Here is a 15,443-nt window from a genome sequence, read left to right as displayed (position 1 = left end):
GTGAAAATTAAATATAAGCCAAACCTTTTAATCTCAGGTGGTGAAGTGAACACAGAGATTAAAAGAAACTGGTTCTTTTCCTCGATTATCATGATGTACATAAATCCCTGGCTGGAAAATCCCTGGAATTTGTAAATATCCCGGCTGTTTTTTGGGGCGGAAAGTGGAATTTCAACTTTTTTGGAGATATTGCAGAGAACATCTTTATTTACATGCAAATAAACCCGTTTGGTACAAACCGGTGTCGCTGTTGCTGGGGGGAAGGGGAGGAGCGCAAACCCATCCCCGCCATGCTTGGTTTTCCCGCCACAATGACATCACCATGACGTCACCTTCACGCCGCGCGCTGATTGGTTGAACTCGCTGCTCCCGGAAGAGACCGGAGAGGCGGGGGATGCCCCCCCCCCCCTCCCGGGACCCCCGATCCCCGCAGCCCCCCGGACACCGGGGGGAGCGTCCTGCGGGCCGGGGGGGTCCCGCGGCCCCGGTACCGGGGGCAGGGGGCGGGCGGGCCCCGCGGCGGCGCGATGGGGGCGGCGGCCTGCGGGGTAGGTGGGGGGAGCCTCGGTCGTGTGTGTGTGTGTCCCCCCGGTTGTGTGTGTGTGTCCCCGGTCATGTGTGTCCCCCTGGGTGTGTGTGTGTGTGTCCTCCCGGTCATGTGTGTGTCCTCCCGGTTGTGTGTGTGTGTCCCCGGTCATGTATGTCCCCCGGTCATGTGTGTGTTCCCGGTTGTGTGTGTGTGTCCCCGGTCATGTATATCCCCCGGTCATGTGTGTGTTCCCGGTTGTGTGTGTGTGTCCCTCCGGGCGTGTATGTGTGTGTCCCCCTGGTCATGTGTGTCCCCCGGTCATGTGTGTGTCCCCCCGGTTGTGAGTGTGTGTGTCGCGGTCATGCGTGTGTCCTCCCGGTCATGTATGTCCACCGGTCATGTGTGTGTCCCCCTCCTCATCCTTTCACCGTCCCCAGGGCAACCCCGGACCCGCATCCTCAGGGCAACCCCGGTCTCGTCCCCCCGGCCCCGGGATCCCCTCCGCTCCCTCTCTTTTCCGCACCCCCTTTTCTCCCCCGGCTACCCCCGTCCTCTCCCAAAGCCCTCATTCCTCACCTCGCTGTGCTCCCCTATCTCCCATCCCTCTCCCGCTTCCGTCCCCCTCTTTTCCGCACCCCCCTTTTCTCCCTAGGGGTTCCCCCTTCCTCTCCCCTCGCTCCACCCAAACCCCTCATTCCCCACCTCGCTGTTTGCCCTTCTCCTCTCTCCCGTCCCCCTCTTTTCCGCACCCCCTTTTCTCCCGCTTCCCCTCTCCTCTCCCAAAGCCCTCATTCCCCGCTGTGCGCCCCTCTCCCTTCCCTCTCCCCGGTCCCGTCCCCCCGACTCCGGGACCCTCTCCCTTTGCCAGCCCCGCTCCCGTCCCCCTCTTTTCCGCAGCTCCCTTTTCTCCGGCTTCCCCTCCCCTCTCCTCTCCCAAAGCCCTCATTCCCCGCTGTGCGCCCCTCTCCCCTCTCCCCTCTCCCCTCTCCTTCCCTTCCCTTCCCTTCCCTTCCCTTCCCTTCCCTTCCCTTCCCTTCCCTTCCCTTCCCTTCCCTTCCCTTCCCTTCCCTTCCCTTCCCTTCCCTTCCCTTCCCTTCCCTTCCCTTCCCTTCCCTTCCCTTCCCTTCCCTTCTCCCCTCTCCCCTCCCTCTCCCCGTTCCCGTCCTCCCCCCTCACGGCCGCGCTGTCCAATCAGCGCTCCCGTTGCTGGCAGGTGCGCAGTGTTTTTGTTTTGGGTCGAAGTTGAGCGGACGCGGCGGCGGCGCCGGGCGGAGGCCGCGGCTCCGGCACCCGCGATCGCCCCGGGCCCCGCGCCCCCCGCCGCCCCCGCGCCGGCCCCGCCATGCGCAGGGAGATGAACGGGGTCACTAAGAGCCGCTTTGAGGTGAGGCCCCGGCCGGTCCCGCGGGGAGAGGCCCGGCCTGGCCCGGCCGAGGAGGAGCGGGGGGAGCCGGGCCGCGCTGTGAGCGACCCCCCCTGAGGGCTCTGGGGACCCTCCCGGACAGCGCGGGCCTGGGGGGACGCGGGGTGAATGGGGCTGGGGATTGAGGGCGGCCCGGGGGGCTCAGAGCTGTGGCCCCCGGGTTTGGGGTGCCTTTGGTGTGACATTTCTCCTCTCCACCCCCCCATTTTTGGGGGGATTTTCTGCTGACGGATGCGAACTCCCTGTGAATGGGTTTGGGATGAGGGGCTCAGGGCTGTACCCCCCCGGATTTGGGGGTTGGTTGGTGACATTTCTCCCCTGCACCCCCCATTTTTGGGGGGGGTGTTCTATTGACGGATATAAACTCTCTGTGAATGGGGGGCTCAGGATGAGAGGCTCAGGGCTGGGTTTGGGGTGCCTTTGGTGTGACATTTCTCCCCTGCACCCCCCATTTTTGGGAGGATGTTCTATTGACGGATATAAACTCCTGTATATTTTCCTGTATATTGACGGATATGAACTCCCTGTAAATGGGGCTGTGATGGGGGGGTGGTCGAGAGCTGTGTCCCCCGGTTTTGGGGGGTCACTGATGTGACATTTTTCCCCTGCACCCCCCATTTTCGAGGGGGGGATGTTCTGTTGGCAGATGTGAACCCCCTTGGGGTTCTGTAAATGGGGCTGGGGGTGACTTTGGGGACACGGAGATTCTCAGAGCTGTGACCCCCAGATTTGGGGGTGCTGGCGTTAAACTCTTCCCTTCCCAGTTTTTGGGGGGCTCAGTGTCAATGAGGCTGGGGAGGGTCTGTGGGTATAAAAGAGGGGGGGGCTCAGTGTGAATCCTCTTCCCCCTCCATCCCTTTTTGGGGAGGGGGTTCCCCCATCTGATTCCCTGCTCTGAATGGGGCTGGGGAGAATCGGGGGTGCGAGTTTAGGGGGTGAAACTCCTCCTCCACCCCATTTTGGGGGTCCCCCCGTTTATTCCACCCTCCCGGGTGGGATTTTTGGGGGGGGTCACAGCTGCTGCCAACGTGTTGCTGCGGGTCCGAGCGCTGCCAGCCAAGTTGAGCAGGAGCTGTGGGGAAAACGCGCCTGGAAAACACCACAGAACCTTTGTGGGGGGGGGGATACAAAAAGAAACCCCCAGCGCCGCTTTTTTTATATATTTTTTATTTTTTATTTTTAGCTGGAGGGGGGAAAAATAAAAAATTTGCTTACGGGGAGGTGGGGGATGGAGAGGACGGAAGGAGAGGAGGGTAAACAATGAGATCTATTCAAAGGCCGTGGCACAAAGCGGAGTGTGGAGCCAGGGCCATTCCAGCCGCATTGTTGTCCCAGCTGTCTTCCCGTGGGAGGAGGAGGAGGAGGAGGAGGAGGGCGTAGGGAGGAAGGGCAGCGGCGGGGATTGACTTCCCATCGCTGCCAGAGGAGGATGGAAATCCCTGCTCGCTGCTTCTCCACACTGCCCGGCCCTTCCAGGGGACAAAAAAGAGCCTGGAATGGTAAAAACGTGGCTGGAGGATGGCAGGGCAGGGAAAATTCTGGTTAGTGGTGAACTGGAGAAGCTCTGAGGGGATTCTCAGCCCTGGAGGTGAGAAAGGAGCAGGGAAAATTCTGAATTCTGGTTAATGTGAACTAGAGAGGCTCTGAGGGGGATTCTCAGCCCTGGAAGTCAGAAAGGAGCAGGGAAAATTCTGGTTAGGGTGAGCTGGAGAAACTCTGAGGGGGATTCTCAGCCCTGGAGGTGAGAAAGGAGCAGGGAAAATTCTGGTTAGTGATGAACTAGAGAGGCTCTGAGGGGATTCCTCAACCCTGGAGGTGAAAAAGGAGCAGGGAAAATTCTGTTTAGGGTGAGCTGGAGAAACTCTGGGGAGGATTCTGAGCCCTGGAGGTGAGAAAGGAGCAGGGAAAATTCTGAATTCTGGTTAGTGATGAACTGGAGAAGCTGTGAGGGGATTCCTCAACCCTGGACATGAGAAAGGGACAGGGAAAATTCTGTTTAATGTGAACTAGAGAGGCTCTGAGGGGATTCTCAGCCCTGGAGGTGAGAAAGGAGCGGGGAAAATTTTGGTTAATGTGAACTAGAGAGGCTCTGAGGGGGATTCTCAGCCCTGGGGATGAGAAAGGAGCAGGGAAAATTCTGTTTAATGTGAACTAGAGAGGCTCTGAGGGGATTCCTCAGCCCTGGAGGTGAGAAAGGAGCAGGGAAAATTCTGGTTAGGGTGAACTAGAGAGGTTCTGAGGGGATTCTGAGCCCTGGAGATGGGAAAGGAGCAGGGAAAATTCTGGTTAATGTGAACTAGAGAGGCTCTGAGGGGGATTCTGAGCCATGGAGGTGAGAAAGGAGCAGGGAAAATTCTGAATTCTGGTTAGTGATGAACTGGAGAAGCTCTGAGGGGATTCTCAGCCCTGGAGGTGAGAAAGGAGCAGAGAAAATTCTGTTTAGTGATGAACTAGAGAGGCTCTGAGGGGATTCTCAGCCCCGGAGATGAGAAAGGAGCAGGGAAAATTCTGAATTCTGGTTAGTGATGAACTGGAGAAGCTCTGAGGGGATTCTGAGCCCTGGAGGTGAGAAAGGAGCAGGGAAAATTCTGGTTAGTGGTGAACTGGAGAAACTCTGGGGGGATTCTCAGCCCTGGGGATGAGAAAGGAGCAGGGAAAATTCTGAATTCTGGTTAGTGATGAACTGGAGAAGCTCTGAGGGGATTCTGAGCCCTGGAGGTGAGAAAGGAGCAGGGAAAATTCTGGTTAATGTGAACCAGAGAGGCTCTGGGGGGATTCTCAGCCCTGGAGGTGAGAAAGGGACAGGGAATGCTGGTGGTCCCACACTGCACGTGGGGTTGTTTTCTTCCTCTTCCATCAGATCCGTGTGAGAGCTGCGAGTTTGGTGATTTAAATGTAATATTGTAATAATATGTGTAATATAATGTGTAATAAAATGTAAAATTGGTGTTTCTGTGGCACTAAAAGCTCCACAGAGGAGCCTGCACGTGAGCTCTGCATTATCCACAATTATTGTATTTACTCTTCTGGGCTCTTCTTGTCTGCACTGATTTTTTAATTTATATTTTTTTTTTACCCCCTAGAGCTTTTTTTTTATTATTTTGCCTTGCTGAACAGAGTAAAATCAGGTTGGTGACAGATTTTGGGGTGAAATGGCTCCTAGGGAATCAACAATCAACATGCTTTGCTTCCTCAGCCTTGTTCACCTTCCTCAGGTGATTTAAATGTAGTATAATATGTATAATATAATGTGTAATAAAATGTAAAATTGGTGTTTCTGTGGCACCAAAAGCTCCACAGAGGAGCCTGCACATGAGCTCTGCATTATCCACAATTATTGTATTTACTCTTCTGGGCTCTTCTTGCCTGCACTTAATTTTTTATTTAAATTTTTTTTATTATTTTGCCTTGCTGAACAGAGTAAAATCAGGTTGGTGACAGATTTTGGGGGGAAAATGTCTTCTAGGGAATCAACAATCAACATCCTTTGCTTCCTCAGCCTTGCTCACCTTCCTCAGGTGATTTAAATGTAGTATTGTAATAATATGTGTAATATAATGTGTAATAAAATGTAATATTGGTGTTTCTGTGGCACTAAAAGCTCCACAGAGGAGCCTGCACGTGAGCCCTGCATTACCCACAGTTATTGTATTTACTCTTCTGGGCTCTTCTTGCCTGCACTGATTTATTTATTTATTTATTTATTTTACCCCCTAGAGCTTTTTTTTTATTATTTTGCCTTGCTGAACAGAGTAAAATCAGGTTGGTGACAGATTTTTGGGGTGAAATGGCTCCTAGGGAATCAAGAATCAACATCCTTTGCTTCCTCAGCCTTGCTCACCTTCCTCAGGTGATTTAAATATAATATTGTAATAATATGTATAATATAATGTGTAATAAAATGTAAAATTGGTGTTTCTGTGGCATTAAAAGCACTGGGCTCACCCTGGGAGCTCCACAGAGGAGCCTGCACGTGAGCCCTGCATTACCCACAATTATTGTATTTACTCTTCTGGGCTCTTCTTGCCTGCACTTAATTTTTTATTTAAATTTTTTTTACCCCCCTAGAGCTTTTTTTTTATTATTTTGCCTTGCTGAACAGAGTAAAATCAGGTTGGTGACAGATTTTGGGAGGAAATGTCTCCTAGGGAATCAACAATCAACATCCTTTGCTGCCTCAGCCTTGCAGTGCTGGAGTTCATTGCAGTTTTTGGGAGGATTTCCATCAGGGTTGCACCAGGACACGATGAACCCAATCCATTGGGGAAAGGCTTTGTTTGGCCTCTTTTGGGTGGGGTTTATTTCTTTGCTGTGGAATGTTATTTTCTTCTCATAGTAAAAAAAAAAAACAAAAAAAACCAGACAAGTTGGAAAAGCAGCAAAATGCTCGAGGAGCCTTTGAGGCCTAAAATTCATTTTTTTAAACCTATATTTATACAGGAAGAGTTGGTGTGGTATAGAAAGGATTATTTTGGGCTGCAAGAAGTGCCTTTTAAAAATCATCCTGTTTGTTTGCTGTGTTCTGTGGCTGCCCCATCCCTGGAAGGGTTTGGGGAGGGACAATTTGGGACAGTGGGAAATGTCCCTGCCATGGCAGAGTGGCACTGGATGGGTTTGGAGGTTCCTTCCATCCCAAACCATTCCATAATTATAAATCCTTCATTTCCCCAGCATGGAAATCCTTTATTTCCTTTCCACTCACCTGCATAACCTGGAAAGTTTTAGAGCTGTTTTCCTTTAAATTTATTATTTATATTGGTCAGAAAAGTTTCCAAAACGTGTGTTTCACGCTTAGATTTAATTTCCAGAATGGGTGGGAATTCCTGTGTGCTCCCTAGAAACCAGTTTGTGATGGTTGTGGAGAGTTCCCATTTCATGGCACAGGGGGAAAATTGGGCAGGAATTTGGAATCCTGTAAGCTCATGAAGGGCTGTGGGTTTTTAATTCTCCTTTTCCTCCTCACCTGTGGGTGCTGCCAGGGAAGTTCCAGGGGAATCAGGAGTCTGCAATGTTATTTTGGGGGAAAAATATCCAGATTTGGGGCTATGACTGAAATATTGTGTCTGTTTCAGGCTTGACAATTATTATTATTTTAATATTATTATTATTATTATTATTATTATTATTGTTATTGTTATTGTTATTATTATTGTTATTGTTATTGTTATTATTATTGTTATTATTATTGTTATTATTATTATTATTATTATTACTATTACTATTACTATTACTATTACTATTATTATTTTAATATCATTATTTTAATATTATCATTATTTTAATATTATTATTATATTGTTATTATTATATTATTAATATTGTTGTTATTATTATTTCTTAGTAATTATAATAACATCAATAATTATAATATAATAATAACAATGACAATAGTAATAATAATAAAAATTAATAATAATAGTTTATTATGTTATCATAATATTATAATGATAATGATATTAATAATGGTTATAATACAATAATAATGATAATAGTAACAATAATTTATTAATATATTATCATATTATCATAATGATTAGAATAATATGAATAATAATTATAATTATAATAGTAATGATAGTAACAATAAAAAATTAATATCATTTTCTAATATTATAATATTATAATAATTATAATAATATTAATAATAATTATAATAATAATGATAATAGTAACAATAATTTATTAATATCATAGTAGCATAATGATTATAATAATATGAATAATGATTATAATATAATAATGATAATAGTAATAGTAATTTATTATTATATTATTATAATAATATAATGATTATAATAATATTAATAATAATTATAATATAATGATGATAGTAACGATAGTAACAATAATAATTAATAATATAATTTTATAGTATTATAATAATATTATCCTAATAATTACAATAATAATTATAATATAATAATGATAATAGTAATAGTAGTGATAATAACAAACTAATAAACTAATAATAATAAAAATAATAAACTAATATAATAATATAATAATGAAATAGTAATAATAATAATAGTAATGGTAATAATAAAAATAATAATAATAATAATAATAATAATAATAATAATAATAATAATAATAATAATAATTCCTTACTGTAGGGATAAAATATGGGCACAGCTCCCTAAATTAGGATTCCATGTGGGTTTCTGGTTCCAAGAAGAGCAGAATTCTCATTTTCCTGGCAATGCCATGGAGCACATTGGGATCGGTCCCTTTTACAGGAGGTGTGGCCAGCGCAGAGAAAATCAGCATTGACTGCAGCAAAGCAAACAAAAAGGGAACCATGACCCAGACTGACTCCTGATTCCTGAGCTGTTGGTTTCATGTGGAACATGCCCCAGCAAATCCCAATCCTTCTTTCATTTGGGATTTCTCCCTTCCTGCCTGATGAGGAGCAGCCAAATTACAGCAGAGAGCAGAGGAAACATCTCCTGCTGCTTGGGAGGATTCACCCACCAACCCCAAATCCTCTTCTCCATCTCCCCTGGATCCACCAACCCCAAATCCTCTTCTCCATCTCCCCATGCCCTGGATCCACCAACCCAAATCCTCTTCTCCATCTCCCCTGCATCCACCATCCCCAAATCCTCTTCTCCATCTCCCCTGGGTCCACCAACCCCAAATCCTCTTCTCCATCTCCCCATGCCCTGGATCCACCATCCCCAAATCCTCTTCTCCATCTCAACATGCCCTGGATCCACCAACCCCAAATCCTCTTCTCCATCTCCCCTGGATCCACCAACCCCAAATCCTCTTCTCCATCTCCCCTGGATCCACCAACCCCAAATCCTCTTCTCCATCTCCCCATGGATGTCACCTGGAGCTCTCCTGGGTTTCCTTGGCAGGATTCAATAATTCCAGGTTTATTTTAATTCCAGGTTTATTTTTTTACACATCTGTGGAGTCTCCCCCACCTCCTCAAAACACAAAAAGCTCCTGGTTCCTCAGGGAGCTCCAAAGCCTGCAGCGAGCAGGAGCTGCTCCTGGGGTGTTCATGGGGCACTTTGTCCTGGTAAAAATGAAATTTTGGTGATTCCAGGGATGTTTCTGAGCAATGAGAGTCTGTGGTGAGCTTTGGGAGCACTTTCAGCCTGAGAAATGGCATTGCTGTGCTGGATTCAATCCTCAGGGTGAGGGAATCCTGACCTTTCTGAACCTCTGCACTTCCCAGGTCTTGTTCAGCTGTAAAAATGTGAAATGAGCTGAGCCGGATGCAAAATAACAAACTGAAATGCTCCAAAATCGAGTTGTCTTCTAATCATGAACCCTGTCTGTGTTCAGAATTGAATCATCTCAGTGCCCCAATCCCATTTTGGGATCTGCTGCTTTCCTGCCTCTCGTGCTGGATTTTCAGGGGGTTTGGCTCTTTTAGGGCTGATCCTTTTGGGGTTTTGCTGTTCCAAGGAATGGAGCTTGTGCAAACAGGGCAGGACTTTGCTCTGACTCTCCTTGCAAAAACTGATGTAACACCACAAAATTTGATTTATATGGGAAGAGAAACTCCTGCTGACAAAACCTAGGGAACACCTGAGCTTGCCCAGCTGAAACAGGTTTGTTTTTTGATGCTATCTAACAATGTGGTTCATAGAGAATGAGAAAAAACTGTAAAAAATAAAAATTTAGGAAAGGGAGATGTCCAAGCTGATGGACTTTCCATATTCCTGTTCACTCCTCCACCCTCTTTTATTTTGAATTTTGCTGTTGTGCCACATCACACGTAACACTTTTAAACCAGGGCTTCATTTGGGCAGGTGAATAATAAATAACAAACTGTTCATTTATTTGCTTCAAAGTGCTGCTTGGAATGATGAGATGGGGAGAGATGGAAACCACAAGTTGTGTTTCACACCCCCATGTGCTGCTGTAGAGGGAAATTTTTTTTTTACTTTTTTTTTTTACTTTTTTTTTTTTACATTTTTTTTTACATTTTTTTTTTTACATTTTTCCTGTAGAGGGAAAAGGGATTTGGGGAGATTTGGAGCAAAAATTGGTTGTGCAGAAGGCTCAGGGAGACTGGGGAGGATCCAGCAGGAAAATGGCTTTTAACCTCAGCCTGTGTGACCCCAGAGACACTGCTGGTCTCCCAAATTTTTATTTTTATTTTATTTATTTATTTTTTATTAAAATTTTATTGCTATTTTTTCCCCAAATAGGATTCACTTCTTCCTTCTCCCTGTGCCAGGAGCTGTGTGAATGGCTTGGGTGACCCAGACCTGAGAGTGTCCCAATATTTTAATTTTTCTTGCTATTTTTGCCCCAAACAGGATTCACTTCCTTCTCTCTCTGTCAGGGTTGGGTGACAATGGAAGAAAAAGTGATTTTACAGAATCCCAGCACATTTTGGGTTGGAAGGGCCTTAAAGCTCATCCAGCTCCACCCCCACCAGGGGTACAGGAAAGGAAAAATGAGAGGGTTTGAAACTAAAAAAGGAGAGATTTGGATACTGGGAGGAAATTCCTCGCTGGCACAGATTCCCTGGCAGTGCCCAGGGCTGGACAGGGCCCTGGCACACTGGGAGGTGTCCCTGCCATGGCAGGGGTGGCACTGGGTGGGATTTAAGCTCCCCCCAACCCAAACCGTGCCAGGATTTCATGCCTGACCCCACTGGCATGAACAGCCCTGGGTGACTTCACAGCAGCTCCTCCAGGGACATTTTGGGGGTCCTGGGTGGCCTTGGGGACAGGGCTGTGCAGGAGAGGGACTCAGGGCTGGCACATCCCATTGGGGCACCATCACTAATTGGGGCCTGGCACACTGGGAGGTGTCCCTGCCATGGCAAGGGTGGCACTGGGTGACCTTCAAGGTTCTCCCAACCCAAACCATGCCAGGATTTCATGTCTGACCCCACTGGCATGAGCAGCCCAGGGTGACTTCACAGCAGCTCCTCCAGGGACATTTTGGGGTCCCAGGTGGCCTTGGGGACAGGGCTGTGCAGGAGAGGGACTCAGATCTGGCCCATCCCATTGGGACACCAACATTAATTGGGGCCTGGCACAGTGCGAGGTGTCCTTGCCATGGCAGGGGTGGCACTGGGTGCGATTTAAGGTTCCCCCAACCCAAACCGTGCCAGGATTTCATGTCTGACCCCACTGGCATGAACAGCCCAGGGTGACTTCACAGCAGCTCCTCCAGGGCACATTTTGGGGGTCCCAGGTGGCCTTGGGGACAGGGCTGTGCAGGAGAGGGACTCAGAGCTGGCACTTCCCATCTCATTGGGACACCATCACTAATTGGGCCCTGGCACACTGGGAGGTGTCCCTGCCATGGCAAGGGTGGCACTGGATGGGATTTAAGGTTTTCCAACCCAGACCATGCCAGGATTTCATGTCTGACCCCAGCATGAACAGCCCTGGGTGACTTCACTGCAGCTCCTCCAGGGACATTTTGGGGGTTCCAGGTGGCCTTGGGGACAGGGCTGTGCAGGAAAGGGACTCAGGGCTGGCACATCTCATTGGGACACCATCATTAATTGGCCCTGGCACACTGGGAGGTGTCCCTGCCATGGCAGGGGTGGCACTGGGTGGGATTTAAGGTTTTCCAACCCAAACCATGCCAGGATTTCATGTCTGACCCCACTGAGGGATTTCCTGGGGATGAAGAACCCAGGGTGACTTCACAGCAGCTCCTCCAGGGACATTTTGGGGTCCCAGGTGGCCTTGGGGACAGGGCTGTGCAGGAAAGGGACTCAGGGCTGGCACATCTCATTGGGACACCATCATTAATTGGCCCTGGCACACTGGGAGGTGTCCCTGCCATGGCAAGGGTGGCACTGGGTGGGATTTAAGGTTTTTCAACCCCAACCATGCCAGGATTTCATGTCTGACCCCACTGGCATGAACAGCCCCAGGGTGACTTCACAGCAGCTCCTACAGGGACATTTTGGGGATCCCAGGTGGCCCTGGGGACAGGGCTGTGCAGGAGAGGAACTCAGGGCTGGCACCATGGGCACATCCCATTTCTTTGGGACACCAACATTAATTGGGCCCTGGCACACTGGGAGGTGTCCCTGCCATGGCAGGGGTGGCACTGGGTGGGATTTAAGGTTCTCCCAGCCCAAACCATGCCAGGATTTCATGTCTGACCCCACTGGCATGAACAGCCCAGGGTGACTTCACAGCAGCTCATTTTGGGGGTTCCAGGTGACCTTGGGGACAGGGCTGTGCAGGAAAGGGACTCAGGTTTGGCACCATGGACACATCCCATCCCATTGGGACACCGTCACTAACTGGGGCCTGGCACACTGGGAGGTGTCCCTGCCATAGCAAGGGTGGCACTGAGTGACCTTCAAGGTTCCCTCAACCCAAACCATGCCAGGATTTCATGTCTGACCCCACTGAGGGATTTCCTGGGGTTAAACAGCCCCAGGGTGACTTCACTGCTTGGAGCAGCTCCTCCAGGGACATTTTGGGGGTCCCAGGTGGCCTTGGGGACAGGGCTGTGCCTGTGCATGGCAGGAGAGAGACTGGCACATCCCATTTCTTTGGGAGACACCATCACTAATTGGGCCCTGGCACCCTGGGAGGTGTCCCTGCCATGGCAGGGGTGGCACTGGGTGGGATTTAAGGTTCTCCAACCCAAACCATGCCAGGATTTCATGTCTGACCCCACTGAGGGATTTCCTGGCATGACATTTTGGGGTCCCAGGTGTCCTTGGGGACAGGGCTGTGCAGGAGAGGGACTCAGGGCTGGCCCATCCCATCTCATTGGGACACCATCACTAATTGGGGCCTGGCACACTGCACTAATTACTGTTTTCGCTGCCTGCGAGCTTCCTTTGAGTCACAGCATTGGGAAAGTCAGGCCTGGCAGGGTTTGGTGCTCCCTGCTTGGGGTGAAACCTGGATGTGCCAGCACCCCTTGATTGGGATTTGGGCATCCCCAATTCTCCTTTGGGCCAAACTGCCCCTCACACCTCAGCTCTGCTGGATTTTTTAATTTCATTCACCATCATTTGCCTTTATTTCCCAATATTTATGCCAATGATCCCAGCATCTTCTTACATAATAGCTGGATACAAAGGCAGCAGTGAAAAAAACCCCTTATTACCAATAATAATTATAATAATAATGACAATATTGCCAGTAATAATAACAGAATTGCAGGTGTTGGGGAGGGGCAGGACTATAATTTATCAAAGCAGCTTATTTGAATTGTGCTGAGCCTCAGAGAGCTGGGTGAGTCTTGGGTTTAGGCTGAAAATATTGAAATATGTCTCAGTTTTTGGCTTTGATTTTTATTTTTTTTTAATCCATTCTAAGTGTATTTGTACTAAATTGTTGCCCTGCTAAAATGAGCTCCTAAAAAATAAAAATAAATGCAGGTAGTGGGTGTTTAATGGCAGGGACTGTCCTGAGAAAGTCAAGAAGTTTTTGTCTTATTTATACTCTTCCTTTTTGAGTGTGGATGTTGTTGTTGTGGGCAGAGCTGTGGATTTCAAACCTTGGGATTGAAATTTGGATTGAAATTGGGATTGAAATTGGGATTGAAATTGGGACTGAAATTGGGATTGAAATTGGGATTGAAATTGGGATTGAAATTGGGATTGGGGTTGGGATTGGGATTGAAATTGGGATTGAAATCGGGATTGAAATTGGGACTGAAATTGGGACTGAAATTGGGATTGAAATCGGGATTGGGATTAGGACTGAAATTGGGACTGAAATTGAGATTGGGGTTGGGATTGAAATTGGGACTGAAATTGGGATTGGGATTGAAATTGGGACTGAATTTGGGATTAAAATTGGAATTGAAATCGGGATTGGGATTGAAATTGGGACTGAAATTGGGACTGAAATTTGGATTGAAATTGGGACTGAAATCGGGATTGGGATTGAAATTAGGACTGAAATTGGGAGTGAAATTGGGACTGAAATTGGACTGAAAATGGGACAGAAATTGGGATTGGGACTGAAATTGGAATTGAAATTTGGACTGAAATTGGGATTGAAATTGGGACTGAAATTGGGATTGAAATTTGGACTGAAATTGGGACTGAAATTGGGACTGAAATTGGGACTGAAATTGGGATTGAAATCGGGGTTGGGATTGGGGTTGGGATTGAAATTGGGACTAAAATTGGGACAGAAATTGGGACTGAAATTGGGATTAAAATTGGGATTGGGGTTGGGATTGGGATTGAAATTGGGACTGAAATTGGGACTGAATTTGTGTGACAGTGTTGGCCCTGCCAAGGTGCTTTTACACATTTCCAGCATATTTTGTGTTGGAATTTTGGTGTCTCACCTGTACCTGTGCAGTTTTCCCTTCTCCAGGCAGCAGCACAAAACCATTGCCCATCCAGCCCTGAGGGATTTCCCTGAGGAAAAGCTTCACCCTGACCTCCATTCCTGCAGAATTTAATCTGGATCACTGCAGCTTCAAAAAAACCTCCAAAAATTCTCTTTATTTCATATATCCCAAACACAGCCTGGCCTCAGGTAGCTCCTCCTTCCCAAGCAAGGGAAGCTTGCCTCTCCAGCTATTTTTAGGAATATTAATCCTGTAATCATCCCTTTGGGCTGGCCTCTATTTCTGTTTGTCCTGCTTAGTCAGGATTGTGCCTGGCAGAGCTCTGGTTGGCATCCAGAGGGGCAGCAGGGCAGTGCCCACATTGCCACCCTGCTCTGATCCATCCCCACAGCCATTCACTCCCTTGGACACTTCATCCACATCAATCAATAAATATTAAATAAATTTCATTATAATGAAATTTATTTATAATTTATAATTTCATTCTAATTTTATAATTTATAATTTCATTCTAAATTTTCATTTATAATTCATAATTATAAATTTCATAAATTTCACATTAAATAAAATTCCCTGTTAAATACAGGCTGCAGGGAAAATTCCCTGCATTGGAGCTGCTTGGGGGATGTGAACAATTTCATTCTTTGCATTTCTGTGTCACTTCACTGTGACTTTATCTCTGCAGTGAAATATTTGCTTTATGTCCAGGAAGGCAGCTCAGTTTTAGGTTGGGAAAGATCAAGCACTGATGGCAGAAATGAAGGATTACATCCACAGCTTGAATATTTTGGATTTACACCCAGTCTGGATCAAGACACTTTGGAGGTGAAACTTCCAAGCTTCAAAAATCTTTTCTGTTCTGAAAGCTCTGGGTGAATTTTTGCAGTTCAAACTCCAAAAAAATCTTTTCTGTTCTGAAAGCTCTGAGGGAATTTTGGGAGTTTAAACTCCAAAAGCATTTTCTGTTCTGAAAGCTCTGGGTGAATTTTTGGAGTTTAAAATTCCAAAAAATCTTTTTTGTTCTGAAAGCTCTGTGGGAATTTTTGCAGTTTAAACTCCCAAAAAATCTTTTCTGTTCTGAAAGCTCTGGGTGAATTTTTAGAGTTTAAACTCCAAAAAAATCTTTTCTGTTCTAAAAGCTCTGTGGGAATTTTGGAGTTTAAACTCCAAAAGCATTTTCTGTTCTGAAAGCTCTGGGTGAATTTTTGCAGTTTAAACTCCCAAAAA

The 15,443-nt window shown here is 47.0% G+C and overlaps 1 protein-coding gene across 3 annotated transcripts in view; it reads left to right on the top strand.

The window, feature by feature from the left end:
• The first annotated feature begins 374 nt into the window (after window positions 1–374).
• Window positions 375–15,443, top strand: part of FBXL20 (F-box and leucine rich repeat protein 20) — a 61,629-nt gene continuing 46,560 nt past the window's right edge. Inside the window, exon 1 of one of the 3 annotated variants that reach the window (XM_074557831.1) lies at window positions 375–548. In XM_074557831.1, coding sequence (XP_074413932.1) covers window positions 528–548 — 21 coding nt within the window. In that variant the 5' untranslated portion in view covers window positions 375–527. Of the gene's footprint in view, window positions 549–1,742; window positions 1,914–3,433; window positions 3,452–15,443 lie in introns of those variants that run through there. The other 2 variants (XM_074557829.1, XM_074557832.1) reach the window with 2 other exon arrangements.

This window comes from Zonotrichia albicollis, chromosome 23, assembly GCF_047830755.1.
Source record: "Zonotrichia albicollis isolate bZonAlb1 chromosome 23, bZonAlb1.hap1, whole genome shotgun sequence".
Lineage (NCBI taxonomy): Eukaryota > Metazoa > Chordata > Aves > Passeriformes > Passerellidae > Zonotrichia > Zonotrichia albicollis.
The sequence above is the reverse complement of the archived record's forward strand: the minus strand, read 5'-3'. Positions and strand labels throughout refer to the sequence as shown.